The 15,119-nt window shown below is 62.6% G+C and overlaps 1 protein-coding gene across 6 annotated transcripts; it reads left to right on the top strand.

Annotated features, from left to right (window-relative positions):
- Positions 1-426: 426 nt before the first annotated feature.
- On the top strand, positions 427-14,765 carry RHOBTB2 (Rho related BTB domain containing 2). 6 transcript variants are annotated; one of them, XM_051811822.1, is made up of 11 exons: positions 427-487; positions 3,931-4,008; positions 10,112-10,313; positions 10,449-10,552; positions 10,642-10,827; positions 10,917-11,941; positions 12,813-12,931; positions 13,021-13,171; positions 13,264-13,352; positions 13,538-13,643; positions 13,737-14,765. In XM_051811822.1, the coding sequence occupies exons 2-11, from the start codon at positions 3,950-3,952 to the stop codon at positions 13,973-13,975; spliced, it is 2,280 nt and encodes a 759-aa protein (XP_051667782.1). In that variant the 5' UTR covers positions 427-487; positions 3,931-3,949; the 3' UTR covers positions 13,976-14,765. The 6 variants fall into 6 exon arrangements, with proteins under 6 accessions (XP_051667782.1, XP_051667784.1, XP_051667783.1 ...); XM_051811824.1 differs by having other exon boundaries at positions 467-487; positions 3,907-4,008; XM_051811823.1 differs by lacking the exon at positions 427-487 and adding an exon at positions 3,352-3,524 and having other exon boundaries at positions 3,907-4,008.
- The last annotated feature ends 354 nt before the right edge of the window (positions 14,766-15,119 follow it).

The following is a 15,119-nucleotide window of genomic DNA, read 5'->3' on the forward strand; positions in this document are numbered from 1 at the left end:
GGACCATGGGAAAAATACCAAACGCTTTGCAGACCTTAGATGTGATCAGTGCCTCAAGCATATTCCTTCACACTTCCCATCCATCCCTCCATCCTGGAACCATCCCACGGTTCAGTTTACTCCAGCTGCAATACAGGAAGCGTTTAGGAACGAGTCTGGAAGACTTGGGAAGCGCGGGGAAGTGGGATTTTGGGGGAGCAGGGAGGTGCAGGCCCCGGCGCGTGCCGCGCCGCCGGCGCGCCCAGAGCGGCTCCGAGTGGAAAATTCCTGCCCCCGCCGAGCTCGGATTGTGGTCCGACAGGTTTCAGTCCCAGCCCCTTTACTTGTGTCAGTGCAAAAACTCATCCCTAGGGCATTTGTTTGGATCACATGGGCGAGCGTATAAAAATGGGCCCTACCTGTCCAGGCCAGTTAGCACCTGGAAAGGGAAGGCGGCTGCTGGAGCGGAGGGAAGAGCCGCGGGACGGCACAGGGCCGGTGCACACAGGTAACCACGGAGCAGATCTACCCCCTGGAGCAGACCTACCCCCGGAGCAGATCTACCCCCTGGAGCAGATCTACCCCTGGAGCAGATCTACTCCCGGAGCAGATCTACCCCCTGGAGCAGATCTACCCCCCGGAGCAGATCTACCCCCAGAGCAGATCTACCCCCGGAGCAGATCTACCCCCTGGAGCAGATCTACCCCCGGAGCAGATCTGCCCCCTCCATTTTTCCCCAGGGGTTTGCCAGGGCTGCTCCTGGGATGGCGAGGCTGAGGGTTTCTCCGCCGGGAAGTTGTGGGGTGGGGGTGCAGAGGTGTGTGGGATTTGGGAGTTGGGAAGTGGGTGGGAGTGGGGGTGGTTCATGCACAGGAGGAGCTCTGAGTGTCCCCGGGGTTGTTTCCAGCCCCCAGGGTGACACAGACCCTCCAGCCCCTCGTTCCCTCATGGCCCCTTTGCTCCCCTCTGAGCTGTCAGGAATCGGGGTGTCCGACCCCCGGAGACTCCCTGGGGTGTGCTGGTGGCCCTCAGGGTTTAACAAGTGGCCCATGAGCAGCCAGGTGGGTGCTCAAGGGTGACCCCAAGCCATGGGGGCACACAGCTCCCAGCGTGGGACGGATCCACCCTGTTTTCCCCCGGGAACAGCGCGGATCAAACCCGGCTCTCCCCGGCCGCTGTTCCAATAAGGGGTGTTGACGTCTCCTGGCAGGTTGTCAGGACGTCCCTGCAGCCACCAAAGGCTGGTGTCACCGCCCTCCCTGAGCCTCCTGCCAAGGCAGGGGGACGGGCGGTGCTGCCGCCGCTTCCTCCGGCCGGGAGCCGTTGGGATGGGAAGTGGTTTTGGGGATTTGGGAGCTGTTTCACAAGCGAGGGAGGGCACGAGGCACGGCCACCCTCCAGCAGGCCAGGACTTGCAGCCAGGCTCTGTGATGATGAAAGAGGGTGATTTGCCTACTCCAGGGGTTCCTGGCCTGCTCCCAGTGCTGTCTGACATCCCATGTTCCCTCTTTTCTGGCCATTCCTTCCCTCCCTCACCCCAACAGGGGCTCTGGGATCCCCACGAGTTTTCTCCCCCCCCACCCAGCATTGCTTCTTCCCCTTCCTCTGCTCTCCATCCGTTCTTGGAGACAGTTGCTTAGAAACAGACTCCTCGTTCTTTGATGTTTTAATTCTTTTTTTATTTTTTTTTAAATGGGGGAGAACAGTGGGGGTAAAAGGAGATGGCAGGACGGGATGTGCTGGGGAGCAGAGTGGGGAGGAGGGCCCAGGAAACAGCTGCCACTGAGGGAAAGGTCTAAACCAAGCAAACCCAGCATTTCTCCCCCTTTAGGAGACGTGCAGCCCTCCCAGACCCCACACCATGCTCTGTTGGGGGTGCTGGCTGCAACCAGCCCCAGGAGTCAGTCCCCCAAGGGTCCCATTTTCCCCCTTCTCTCTGACCAGCAGCGCCCAGGCACCCACCCCCCACCCACAGCAGCTCCCTGGGTGCAATGTGAGAACCAATTCCCTGGGGGGAAGCTGCTTGGAGGGTTATTTTCCTCTCCTGCTGAAGAGCCCAGGCTGGTTGGCAACGTTAATCCGCCTGTTTTTTTGCGCTGCTCTCCACGGCAAGAGAAGCAGGAGAAAAGGGAAACAGAGAAGCCACAGGATGCACCGTTATAAGAGGAACTTTCCCCAAATAGAAGCTTTTCACAGCTTTTTCACGAGGCGTCAGCAGCTCTTAATACTGTATGAAACTGTGAATGCTGCATGAGGCAGCCGGGCCGGGGGGAGCCTGTCAGTGCTCCAGGCTGCAGCTGCAGCCTCTCCCAGAGTGTGGGGCCGGCCCTGCACCCCAAAACCTGGCTGGGATGTTGGGAAGAGGCAGCTGGAGGAGCAGCCTCAGCTGTGATTCCACCTCAGCAGCGTTTCCTGCACCCCTCAGGGTGCTAAACCCAATACATCCCAGCTGGAGGGGGCAGAAATCCTGCACACACGGACCAGGACCTTGGTTTTTGCCCTGACCTGGTTTTTAGCTGTGAAAGATCCGCCTGGAGAGCCCCAAATGTTCATTAGCTCAGCGCTGGGGCGAGGGGAGGCTGCGCTTGTGTAATAAGTCTCATTTTACAGCAGCACACGGCTCCTTCTGGGTTTAAATATTTATAAGCTGAGCGCTGAGTCCCTGAAGTTGTGCAGTTGGTGTCGATGGCGGGGTGAGCTGTCACCCCGAGGAGGATCAGGTGGCTGATTCCAGGGCTGGGAGACGGGATCCAGGTGGGCAGCTGGGCCACAGGATGTGCAGGCAGTGAATTGCCAGAGCACCCCAATCTCCTGGCTCGGGGACAGACCCTTCTGCTCTGTCAGAACAGGGGATGAAAGGTGCAAAAATGTTCTTTTTGCTTGTTTTAGACCTTTCCTTCTGGTTTCCTGGGCTCTCCTCCCTGGCCTGCTCCCCACCAGTGTGTTGGCACATCCCAGTGGTGCAGGGTCCCTTTGTCCCCACTGTTCCCCCATCAAGGTTGGGGTTTGCCGTTTTTGCAAAGTGCTGGTTGAAGATTTCTCCTTCTTCCTGGCTCCCAGTGGATATGAAGCCCACAAACCCCATTTTTTTCTGAGCTGGCACCTCCCTCCCTGGCTGCTGCTGGGGCTGGGGAGCCCACAAAGATGCCTCTGGCAGCTGCCCTCAGCCAGGAGATCCCAGGAGGAAAAACTGGGGGTTTTCAGAGCAGCAAAATGGAGGAGTGACCCTTATTGCTCTTCCTGCTGAATCCATGGAAGGACCCAGCGCCGTGGTGTGTCCGTGGAACCCACTTCCTAGCGGGAGCCAGGCACGGGTTGGCTTTGCCAGGAGCAGAGCCCAGGCTGGACTCTGCTCCAGCCTGACGTGTGCAGGCACTGCTGAGCCAGTGACAGGGGAAGGAGGGACAGCCCTGCTGCCCTGCCTGGCTCCAGAGCTCCCGGCAGAGGAGCCTTGGGCAAACCAAACATGCTGGTCCGCTGGCCACCCCGGGAGCCAGGCACTGCCCGGGGTGTCTGTGCCCACAGGGAAGGCTCTTAGCCCAAGGGTAAGGTGCTTGGAGCAGGGCTGGGAACTGGGGGACCCCTGGAGTGCCCCAGGGCTGAGGGGAAGTTGTCACTGTGGAACCTGCAGAGCAGGGCCGGGGCTGTGTGTGTGTGCCTCTTGCACAGATCTGGTTATTCAGATCTGTTTGTTCAGACTGCTCTGCACGGCGAAGGGGGTGGCACAAGGAGGGCAGACCTGGCAGCGAGACACAGGGACAGTGGGAAGAGGAGGGACAGCTCTGTCCCCACACTGGGACACTTCTTGGCCAGCCCAGGTGGACTTGCCTTCCCAAAGGCTCCCTGTCCCCAAGGTTGAGGGGTGACACCGTGCAGAGGGACGGGGTGGCTTTGGGGTCTGAGTCTGTCTTTGGGGTGTTTTTACAGAGCCCTTCTGCCCTCTCCCTTCAGAGTCTGCCAAGAGAAAGAGATGGAAAGCCAAGGGAAAGGCAGCCCTGCCGGGAAGATGACTGCCATGGCTCACAGCCTGTAAGTACCCTCCTCCCCCGAGCTGCCTCCTCCAGCCCCCTCGTTCCAGCACTTTTCCTCCAGCCACTTTCTCCAGGGGACTTTGCTCTTTGCTCCCCTCTGACACACTTCACTGTGATGCCTCTTTCTCCCATGGATAGGGTGGAAAACTCACAGCAGAGCTTAGGGCAGAGCCAGGCAAAGGCATGATCCTGGGGGGGGGGCTTTGGGAATGTGTGGTCTGGGGCTGCTGGAGTGTGTTGGGGTGTCTCTCCACTCCAAGCCCCCTTTTGCAGCGAGGGGTGCATTGCCTTGGTCTGTCTCAGCCCTTCAGGCCTTTGCAAGGTGAATAACACTGAGCTCAGCTTGAGTTGGGGGTCAGGGAGGGGGGCCCTGGTGGGGGCAGGGCCGGGAAAGCTCCAGCGATTGCAGAGCATTTTCTGGCTGCTCCAAGGAGCAAACGGGTTTGGATTTGGATTCCTGCATCCTGACCCTCAGCAAGGCTGAGCAGGGGCCTGGCAGCACCCGGGAGGGGTGGAAACGCCCCTGGCATTAAACTAGAGAGTCATAAAGTTTACTGGGGAGGGCACGGCTGGAGCAATGTCCGCTCATGTCTCGGGGACCTGGGGAGCTTCTTCATTCCTCGCTGGGGAGCAGGACAGGGGGGCAGGAGGACGCTGTGGGGTGAAAAGGGATGCTTGGTGCCAGTGGTGTGAGCTCCCCGGGGTGACCCCCAGTGCTCAGCCCTCGGGTTTGGAGCTCTTTGCCTGGAAGGGAGGGTGATTACGGAGCTGGACAGATGGGAGTCCCTGGGGACGACTGCAAGAGGCTTAAATCAGGGAGAGAGATGGGAGCAGGGAGAAAACGGCCTTTTAATCACAGCCCTGCCAGAGACATCAGTGCTGAGGGAGGGGAGATCCCACCTGGCAGCTGTGCCTTGCCATGGGCAGCTGTGCCATGCCATGCCATGCCATGCCATGCCGTGGGCTTGCTTGATGCAGCAAGTCAGCTGAGACTCTTGTTTCTCCTCCCACGGAGCAGGGGGGCTGTGAGCAGCATCCACGTGCTCCACAGATGCTCCCCAGCCCCTTCTTCCCCTGCCTGGTGCCCTCCCCGGTGCCTCCAGCCACCGGCTCTCTCTTCCCGGGAAAAGGGGCCGGCTGGAGCTGCGCAGCTCGGAGCGTTTCGACTGCGAGTGACAATCGTGCTTTTGTTTTGCCTGGCCGGGAGGGGGGCAGGCGGCAATTTGGCCGCCCTGAAAGCTGCCGGGAACCCTTTCTGCCACAATTAAGCACCTGCTACAAAGAGAGCAAATAAGCCAAATCATGCGGCTGGCAAACAAGCTCTACGTGTTCCTTCCCCCGTGACCCACTCCAAGAAGCAGAGAGAGAGCTCCGGGCTGCGGCTCTGGCTGCTCGCAGCTCCCGTTGCAGGGAGGGGGGGGGGGATTAAATAGCTCTGCGTGGAGCCAAAAAAGCTCCTCCGCCCGCTCGCGGTTCCCGGCGTGGGCACGGAGGCAGCGCCGCGAAGCTGCCGGTGCCCGGCTCAAAAGCCTCAAGGGCTTCTCCCTCCCTAAATTAGCGGCTCCATCTCCTTCTGCTATGGAGAGGCAGATCCCCGTCCTGCGCGTTAGGTGAGGCGGGGGGCTCCGGCCGGGCTGGGGAGGGGGGGAAGGTGCGGGGCGAGGGCAGCGCTGCGCTTTGGCGTTGCATCAGTGCCGGCCCGGCTGAGCCGAGCGGGGAAGGAAGGGCTCAGGCCGCTCCCGGGCTGGGGGGGCCGAGCCTAGCCCGGCTCAGCGGAGCGGAGAAGGCAGGCGAAAGGCTTCGGGAGAGGATGGCGAGGATCACGTGATGCGGATATTACGGGGTCAGAGCAGCGGGGCCGGAGCGAGCGGCGCTTTCCCGGCAGCCGCGCTGCGAAGATGACTCGGAGTTTTTTTGTTGTTTTTTTTTTTTAATGCCCTGCGGGGTTCGGGTTTAGGGAGGAGGAGGAGGGGGTGCCCCCAGGGTGAGGAGGGGGCTGCAGTAAGCGCTGCGGAGTAGGATAAAAAGGCAGGAGTGCAGCGCGTGGCCTGTGCTTGGAGAGCGTGGATGGATGGAGCAGCTTTGCTCCCCCCTCCCACCCCGGGAGAACCGGGTTTTGGGGGCGCTCTGAGGGGTTGTCAGGGGTCTCCTCTGGCGCAGCCCCATCCTCAGCCGGGCTCTTGGCCTGCGAGCACCGCCAGCACCACACATGGCCCAGCTGGGAGCTGGCAGCCCTGTGCACCCCCCGTGAAACGTGGGGAGGGGGCAGGAGGGGCTGCACCCCTTCCCCGGGTCGGGATTGGGGGTGAGGGGAGGGAAGGATGCAGAGGAAGGGTGGAGGGGAGATGCAGGGGGGGATGAGGGTGTCACACCCCCCCCGTATGGATGTCGCAGATGATGGAGGGCAGGATGGGAGGGGTAAGGGCACGGTGGGGGTCTCATGCACGGTGGGAGAGGAGAGAAATCCATGTAGTGCGGGACTGGGGAAGGCAGGATTGCGGGCCAGGACAGAGGGTTAAGAGCAGGATGAGAGTCCCGTGGAAGTCAGGATTAGGGGGGGGGGCACGACGGAGCCCCCTGCGAGGGAACGTAGGGCAGGATGGGGGTCCCATGGAAGTCAGGATTTGGGGGGGGGGGGAAGGCATGACAGAACCCCCTGCTGAGGGACGGTGGGGCAGGATGGGGGTCCTAAGCGCGGCAGGACGCGCCCGCCCCCCCCGGGACACCCCCCCAATGTCTCTCTCAGCCAATGGGCGGTGTCGGGGGGGGGGTCTGGGGCGGGGCTCCGGCGCGGCCGCTTGTTTTTTGTGAATGAAAGGCGGGGCGGCCGCGACTGCAGCGCGCAGGGCAGCGCGCAGCGCTCCGCGCAGCAGGGCCGGGATCCGCGCAGGGGGGATCCGCGCAGCGCAGCGGGCCGCGGATGCGGAGATCGGGGCGGCCCAGCCGCCGCCATGGGCCCCCGCGCCCCCGGCCCTGAGCCGCGCAGCGCGGCCCCGAGCCGTGCCCAGCCGAGCCGCGCAACCTGCGCCATGGCCGTGTCCGGAGGGGCGAGCCCGGCCCCGGCCCCTGGGAGCCGCCGCTTCGTCTGTGTTGGTGTAAGTACCGGGGGGGGGGGGGGAAACCCACCCCAAGCGCTTCCGCCCCGCGTCCCCCGCTCCGCCTCCGCGCATCCTGCCCGGCCCGGCCCGGTGCGGGCGCGGGGGGCAGCGAGGGCCCGGCCTCTTCGCCCTGCACCCGCCGCCGCCTGGCAGTGCCTCGCACCCTGTCCGGGCTCTCCGTGCACCCCCGAGACCCTCTGAGATGCCCCACACTCGCTCCCGGTGCTTCCCGTCCCCCTTTGCGATGCCCCGCTCCCGTTCCCGGTGCTCTCCAGCCCCCTTGCAATGCCCCGCACCCCCGATCCGGGTGCTCCGAGCACCCCTGAGCCCCCTCGCAATGCCCCGCACCCCCGGCCTGGCTCCTCCCCAGCCCCCTTGCAATGCCCCTCACCCGCGGTCCGGCCGCTCCCCCGGCCCTTTCCAAAGCCCCGCACCCCGTTCCCGGCTCTCCCCGACCCCTTTGCAATGTCCCGCACCCCTTCCCGCTGCTCCACGGCCCCTTCCACGGCCCCGCGCCCCCACTCCCGGTGCCCCCCGCCCGCCGCATCCCCCGGTCCCGGCCGTGCTGCAGCCCCGCTCGGGGCCCCGCTCCCGCACCGCCTCCCGCACCGCCTCCCGCCGCGGCCTCCTCAGCCCCGGCTGCCTCCGGGCCCCGTTTCTCCCGCGCCCCGCGGCTGCCGGGGGGGTTCACGGGAGGTGCCGCGTTATTTTTGAGCGTCGCTGCCGTTTTGGGGCAGTTCCCCCCCGCCCCGTTTGGGGGGTTCTCCTGCCCTGGCGAGGTGCGGGATGGAGGATTTTTAGCCGGGGAGTTGCTAAGCGACGGCTCCCGGGGTGATGGTGCAGTTGCCTTGGCAACCACAGGCTGGGAGCCTGGAAGGAGCAGTTTTGGGGTTCTCCTTGGGGGAGGGTGGGTGCGAATTGGGTGCCTGTGGTTTGGGTGGGGGGCTGCGGTGGGCAGGGAGAGCAGGGCTGGGGGGCTGCTGGCCAGAGCAGCCCTACTCCCCAGGGAAGAGCTTTTCCTTCAGGGGGAACTCCGATGTCTTGGCATGTCAGGTTATTTCTTGCTCTCCGGTGGGTTTCGGAGCCGTCCTTGGAAGAGAGGGGATGGTGGGGAAGGTGGGGAGGGGGGTACAACTGAAATTGCCCCTGTGAAAGCCTCAGCCCCTCCTGGGGTGGTTTGATGGGTGGGGGGCTGTGAGCCCTCCCCGTAGGGCCCACAGGCCTCCCCACTGTGTTTGTGCTTTCCTGAGAACCCACATTTTGTGCCCGTTGCTGTCCCACCATCCCCCTCCTCATCTCAGGCACTGATCCCGTCAGGATTTAGCCCCTAATTCCCGTGGGGCACCAGACTTTCCCAGCAGGCTCCCAAGTCCCCTGTGCTCGGCTGGGGGGGGGCCGAGCTCCCCATCCGAACTGCCAACCGCGGCTGTCATTCCATGTGCCTTCCCCCACCATCCAAATGAGCTCAGCCGACTTGGGAGCACGGCTGGGCCTAAAAATAACCACAGCGAAGCTCCCTGAGCACTGACAACCCCCCCACACACACCCTGGAGATCTCCTGGATCTCCTGGTCCTACAGAGCAAAGCTGATCCCCGGGAGCAGCAGTGGAGGGCGATGTGTGAGATGGAAACGGGTTTGGAGGGGCTGCCAGGGAAGGGGACCACCTGCCCTGGTTCCTTTCCACATGCAGAGCCCAAGGAGGCTGCTGTTTCTGGTTTTCAACACCCTCCTGGATGCATTCCCTGAATCCCAGAGGATGGAGGGGGACGTGGAATGCGGTGACAACTAGTCAGAGAAGTTTTACCCGGGGACCAGCCCGGTGTCGAAGCGCTGGCACCCAAAGCAACCTGGATTTGTGCCACCTGCCTTTGCCTGCACCTGCCCACGGGGCTCGTGGCTCAATCCCGCGCGGTGCCGAGCCCTCTCCCGTGCCGCTGGTGTGTCCAGGTGTGCCCGGGAGGGAGGGAGGAGGAGCACGGAGGGAGGTGCTAACATTGGGAAGTCCTTGCCGGGCTGGGGAGCTGCGGCCCTGGTCCCGCGTGCAGGGCTCGGTTGCCACGGTTACCGGGTATTTTCGCTCACTGCGCTGGTGGTTTATTATAGAAGCTCAGGAGGCTGGTGCCAGGAGGGAGCGACAAGGGGGAAGAGATCTGCGGCTTTGGGAAGTTCAGAGCAATTGGGATGTGGGGCTTTTTTAGTCCGTCTCCCCCTTCCCTCGACCTCCTCGCCGCTTTCCCCCCCTGGAAATCTTGTCAAACCCTGCTGTGATGAGTTAATCCTGCCTGGTTTGGACTCTGAGGTGTGGACAGGCAAAGGATGGTACACCTGGGTGCACCTGGGTGCTTCAGACCATCCTCACAGCACCCGTGGCACCATCCTCCCTCTCGGGGAGTGTTGGGGTCACACTTGCTCCTGGGAGACTGGTGATGCTGGGAGCCCTCCCAGTCCCGGTGGCTGCTGAGCCTCTGGGAAACAGGAGAAGTTTCTTCTCTGCTGTTCTTTGCTGGGAGCAAATATCTGCTCTGGGAATGGGGTGGGGAAAGAGGGGCAGGTCACTGTGCTCCCCCGAGACTGGCAGGGGAGAGACTGGCAGTGCCCGCGCGTGCACTCACTCGGGCAGATCTGGAAGCTTCGCCTGCGAACGCTGGAGAAGGAGAAAAGGAAAAGGAGGGAGGGAGTTAAAAAAAAAAAAAAAAAGAAGGCTCATCTCACATGAACAAGCATGAGCCGGAGAGCGGGAGGGAGGAGGGCGGAATCAAGCGCAGGGCATGTGTCTGACGGCACAGCAACGCACGCTGCCACGAGAACATGAAATTTTAAAGGGGACTGGCGGGGAGCGTGAGCCAGGGAGGGCTGGGCAGCTGCTGCAGAGCTTCTCTGGGCTGCGAGGGAGCGAGAGCATCCCTCTGTCCCCCTCTGGCATCCTGACCCGTCTGCAGACAGCCCTCCCGGCTTGGCCTGGGTGTATCCGCCAACCCACCCCCTCCCCGTTCCCCCTGCAGGTCCCAATTAATGGATTCTGACATGGATTATGAGAGGCCAAACGTAGAAACTATCAAGTGCGTCGTGGTCGGGGACAACGCGGTGGGCAAGACCCGGCTCATCTGCGCCCGCGCCTGCAACGCCACGCTGACCCAGTACCAGCTCCTCGCCACCCACGTGCCCACGGTGTGGGCCATCGACCAGTACCGCGTCTGCCAGGAGGTGAGGGCTGCTCATGGATACCCCCTGGGAACCCTGAGGAGGTGGAGCCGCGTCCTCCCCGCCGGGGAGGTGGGAATCACTCCCCCGTGCCCTGCCCGAGGACTCGGCAGCTGGACGGTGTCTCTGTTCCCGCAGGTGCTGGAGCGCTCCCGGGATGTGGTAGACGATGTCAGCGTGTCCTTGCGGCTCTGGGACACCTTTGGTGACCACCACAAGGACAGGCGCTTTGCCTACGGCAGGTAGGGAGGGGGCAGAGCCTCGGTGCAGGGAGGAGGGAGGGCAGAGCCGAGGCGCCGAGAGCTGGACCTTGACCCCGCTCCCCTCGCAGGTCCGACGTCGTGGTTCTGTGCTTCTCCATCGCCAACCCCAACTCCCTGCACCACGTGAAGACCATGTGGTACCCGGAGATCAAGCACTTCTGCCCCCGCGCGCCCGTCATCCTGGTGGGCTGCCAGCTCGACCTGCGCTACGCCGACCTGGAGGCCGTCAACCGGGCGCGGCGGCCCTTGGCCAGGTGGGACCCCGGGGCCCTGGAGGTGTCCTTGCCTGCCCAACGCTGTCCCCCTTGCCTGAAGGGTTCGTCATCTCCCCTCTCTTTTTCAGGCCGATCAAACCTAACGAGATCCTGCCCCCGGAGAAGGGGAGGGAGGTCGCCAAGGAGCTGGGGATCCCCTACTACGAGACGAGCGTGGTGGCCCAGTTTGGCGTCAAGGACGTCTTTGACAACGCCATCCGCGCCGCCCTCATCTCCCGCCGCCACCTGCAGTTCTGGAAGTCCCACCTCCGCAACGTGCAGAGGCCTCTTCTCCAAGCCCCCTTCCTGCCCCCCAAGCCCCCTCCGCCCATCATCATCGTCCCGGACCCCCCTTCCAACAACGAGGAGCGTCCAGCCCACCTCTTAGAGGACCCCCTGTGCGCGGACGTCATCCTGGTGCTGCAAGAGAAGATCAAAATCTACGCACACAAGATCTACCTCTCCACCTCCTCCTCCAAGTTCTACGACCTGTTCCTCATGGACCTGAGCGAGGAGGACCAGCAGGGCGCCGCGGGGCACGGCTTCGGGGTGGCCGTCACCGCGGCCGCCGAGCGGATGCTGCACCAGGAGGAGAGGCACCACGGGCGGGATTTCCTCCTCAGGGCCGCCAGCTTCGATATCTGCGAAAGCACCGAGGAGGCCGGATCCGGCCAGCGCAAACCGTGCCTTAGAGCCTCCACCAGTGACGGGATCCTGCGGGGCAACCACTACGAGAACGGGGAGCGCGGGCTGCGGCGGGGCAGGAACCTCTCCTCGTGGAGCCGGGCTTTCACCAGCATCCAGGAGGAGATGGCCGAAGACCCGCTGACCTACAAGTCCAAGCTGATGGTGGTGGTGAAGATGGACGCTTCCATCCAGCCGGGTCCCTTCCGGGCCGTGCTGAAGTACCTGTACACGGGGGAGCTGGATGAGAACGAGCGGGACCTCATGCACATCGCTCACATCGCCGAGCTGCTGGAGGTCTTCGACCTCCGGATGATGGTGGCCAACATCCTCAACAACGAGGCGTTCATGAACCAGGAGATCACCAAAGCCTTCCACGTCCGGAGGACCAACCGGGTGAAGGAATGCCTGGCCAAGGGGACTTTCTCGGGTACGACTCCAGGGGCCTGGGAGCAGCCCCCCCTGTTCCCTGGGAGGGGGGTCTGAGGGGTGGATGGTGGGCTCAGAGCTCCTGGGTTTGGCCGTGCAGTGGAGGGTGAGCAGGTGTTCACTCGCCTTCCCCGGGGCTTCTGGTCACACTTTGCTTTTCTGGGATTTTTATTGCTGCTTTTTTTCCCAAGAAAGTGAGTGTAAGGGCCCTTCCCCAGGGTTTCCTGCTCCCCAGCCCGTCCAGCAGCTCCGTTTATTTACGGAAGAGCAGCAGAGGCGACTTCCTTCCCTCCCAGCTTGGATTTTTCACAGGGTCATCTGATTTATCGGGAGCGAGTGCCCTTAGTAGGATTTCCCCAGCTTTCCACTGAGCACCAGCACGAGGTGACATCCCAGGGGGATGTGAATGTCCCAGCCTCCCTCTGGCTGGATTTGTTTCTTGAACATGGATCCTGATGTGATCAAGCTGTCACTGTGAGGGGACAGATGTGTCCTGGCTCGTGGCACACCCCTGGGAGAAGCTGTGGAGAGCAGAGTAGGGGGGGCAGGAGATCCCCAGCGTCCTTCCCAGTTCTCCAGGGACTCAAACTTGGGCTAGACAAGTTTGCTTCCTTAGTTTGCCCTTTGCTTTCAAATGTGTTGTGGAATGACCTGGGAAAGTCCCTCAGAATACTCGAAGCACTGCTGAGGCCCTTCCCTGAGCTCCTCTGAGCTGGTGGGGGATGCTGGAAAAAAGAGAGAGACTTTTAAAGGAAAAATATAGGAAATGCCAGACTCTGTCCCCTTCCTGGTGTGAGATACTTTGTGGCAGGGGGTGGCTGAGCCCCAGGGGATGGAGACAGCCCCGGTAGCATCCCTGTGCTTGTCCCCAGATGTCACCTTCGTGCTGGATGACGGTGCTATCAGTGCCCACAAGCCCCTGCTCATCTCCAGCTGTGACTGGATGGCCGCGATGTTCGGTGGCCCCTTCGTGGAGAGCTCCACCAACGAGGTGAGGATGAGGAGGGGTCCCGGGGCTGTCCCGGGAGAAGGGTGGGCACGGCCATGAGGTGGCAACGTGTGTGTGCGTGTGTCCCACAGGTGGCACTTCCTCACACCAGCAAGAGCTGCATGCGGGCGGTGCTGGAGTACCTGTACACGGGGCAGTTCAGCTCCAGCCCCGACCTCGACGACATGAAGCTCATCATCCTCGCCAACCGCCTCTGCCTGCCGCACCTGGTGGCTCTCACAGGTGAGCCCGGGGGGCTGCAGCGGGGCTGTCCCCAAGCTGGGTGGGTGTCCCCCCGCCCCGGCCTCCCCGTGACCCCCTGTGTCCCCCCACAGAGCAGTACACGGTCACCGGCTTGATGGAGGCGGCCCAGATGATGGTGGACATCGATGGGGACGTGCTCGTGTTCCTGGAGCTGGCTCAGGTAGGACAGGGAGGCACAAGGTGCTGGGTGGTGACACTCAGAGGGGTCTGGCGGCTCTGGGGGGTGGGTGATGCTGTCTTGGCAGAGGGGACAAGCAGGTCTTGGGTGTCCATGGAGAAATGGGGTGAATCCCTCCTGCTGGTCCATGCCTGGGGGGCTCTGACGTGGGGCTCCATCCCTTGCAGTTCCACTGCGCCTACCAGCTCGCCGACTGGTGCCTCCATCACATCTGCACCAACTACAACAACGTCTGCCGCAAGTTCCCCCGGGACATGAAGGCCATGTCGGGAGGTGAGTGGGAGCCAGGGTGGGATGAGAGGGTGGGGGGGTTCCTGGGGGTCCTGGCACCGCCCTCACCCCCCTCTCCCCCCTGTCTCCCTGCAGAGAACCAGGAGTACTTCGAGAAGCACCGCTGGCCGCCAGTGTGGTACCTGAAGGAGGAGGATCACTACCAGCGGGCGAAGAAGGAGCGGGAGAAGGAAGACTACCTCCACCTCAAACGGCAGCCCAAGAGGCGGTGGCTCTTCTGGAACGCCTCCTCCTCCCCTTCTTCCTCTCCTTCATCGTCAGCAGCCACAGCCTCCTCTTCGTCCTCCTCCTCCTCCTCCTCGGCTGTGGTCTGAAAGCCCGTCCTTGCCCTGGCTCCAGCATCCCTGGGAGGAGACGGGGAGGAGGAGGAGGAGGAGGAGGAGGAAGCAGGGGGTGACCTGCCCCAGCGCCAGGCGTGCAGCGGACGCCACGGGCCGAAGCCCCAGAGGAGATGGTGGCCACGGGGGTCTGTCCCTGTGGTGGGGGGCTCAGGGCCAGCCCCTGGTGCTCCTGCAGCCCTGCTCTCCCCGCGCCACGGTGCCAGCACTGCAGGACTGGCAGAGCCCGAGCAGCAGGAGAAACTCATGTTTACAGGAGCACGAGGGCTGTGTTGTGGTTTTATTTTGGATTTGATTTTTTGGGTTTTTTTTGGTACGTTTGTTTGTTTGGAACATCAGCAGCATGAGGAAGAAGAAGAAGAAGAAGAAGAAACGCATCCCGCTTCCACTTTGATTTGTAACCAGAAGCTGTGGGATATGGTTTGTGTGTCTGATGGCACCTGGAGCCACTGTGGGGGTCCTGCCACCCCCTTTGACTCACAGCAGGGTCAGGCACAGTGCAGGGGACCCTGGTCCCCAAATGCCTCCAGGCACTGCAGCGAATTCCCCTACCAGTGGGGTCTGTCCCTAATTCAGGGCGTGGAGGGGACCGGAGTCCTCTCCTCCCCATTCTTAACTTTTTGTTTAAAAAGAAAACTTAAAGCAAAAAAACTCAACCCCGATCCCAAACCCACTCCCCCAACCTGCCACACCAGAAACCAACCCCAGGCCCTTGGCTTGGGCTTTTAGCCTGGAAGGCTCCATTGTAATAAATGGTATTTTCAAAGCCCAGCGTGGTCCCTGTGTGTTTGGGAGGGAGCGCCTGGACACAGCACATCCTTGTGCCCTGCTTGGGGGGACACCATCACCCCCCTTCCAGCGCTCCCAGGATGGACAGGGACAGGGAAGCACTGCAGGATCCATCCATCCATCCATCAAAACCCCTTGTACAAGGAGAGGTGGCTTTCCCGTCAGACTAACTCTGCATGTCCCACCTGTGTCCCTGCAGGTCCACAGCCCCAGGGCTCTGCAGGGCTGCCAGGCAGGCCAGGAAGGACCCAAACCTCCGCTCGCCCTCCCCAGCTGGGATGGGGAAGAGCCCATCCCTGGCAGAGGCTGCGGCCGGAGGGAGCACATGGGG

This window comes from Manacus candei, unplaced genomic scaffold (assembly GCF_025592945.1).
Source record: "Manacus candei isolate 608988 ecotype Guabito, Panama unplaced genomic scaffold, ASM2559294v1 h1tg000084l, whole genome shotgun sequence".
In the NCBI taxonomy this organism is placed as follows: Eukaryota; Metazoa; Chordata; class Aves; order Passeriformes; family Pipridae; genus Manacus; species Manacus candei.

Coding starts and splice junctions, on each gene's coding strand:
- RHOBTB2 (XM_051811820.1), top strand. CDS start 6,822: ATGAAAGGCGGGGCGGCCGCGACTGCAGCGCGCAGGGCAGCGCGCAGC. Junction 10,314..10,448: donor AGTACCGCGTCTGCCAGGAG/GTGAGGGCTGCT, acceptor CTGTTCCCGCAG/GTGCTGGAGCGCTCCCGGGA. Junction 13,353..13,537: donor TGTTCCTGGAGCTGGCTCAG/GTAGGACAGGGA, acceptor CATCCCTTGCAG/TTCCACTGCGCCTACCAGCT.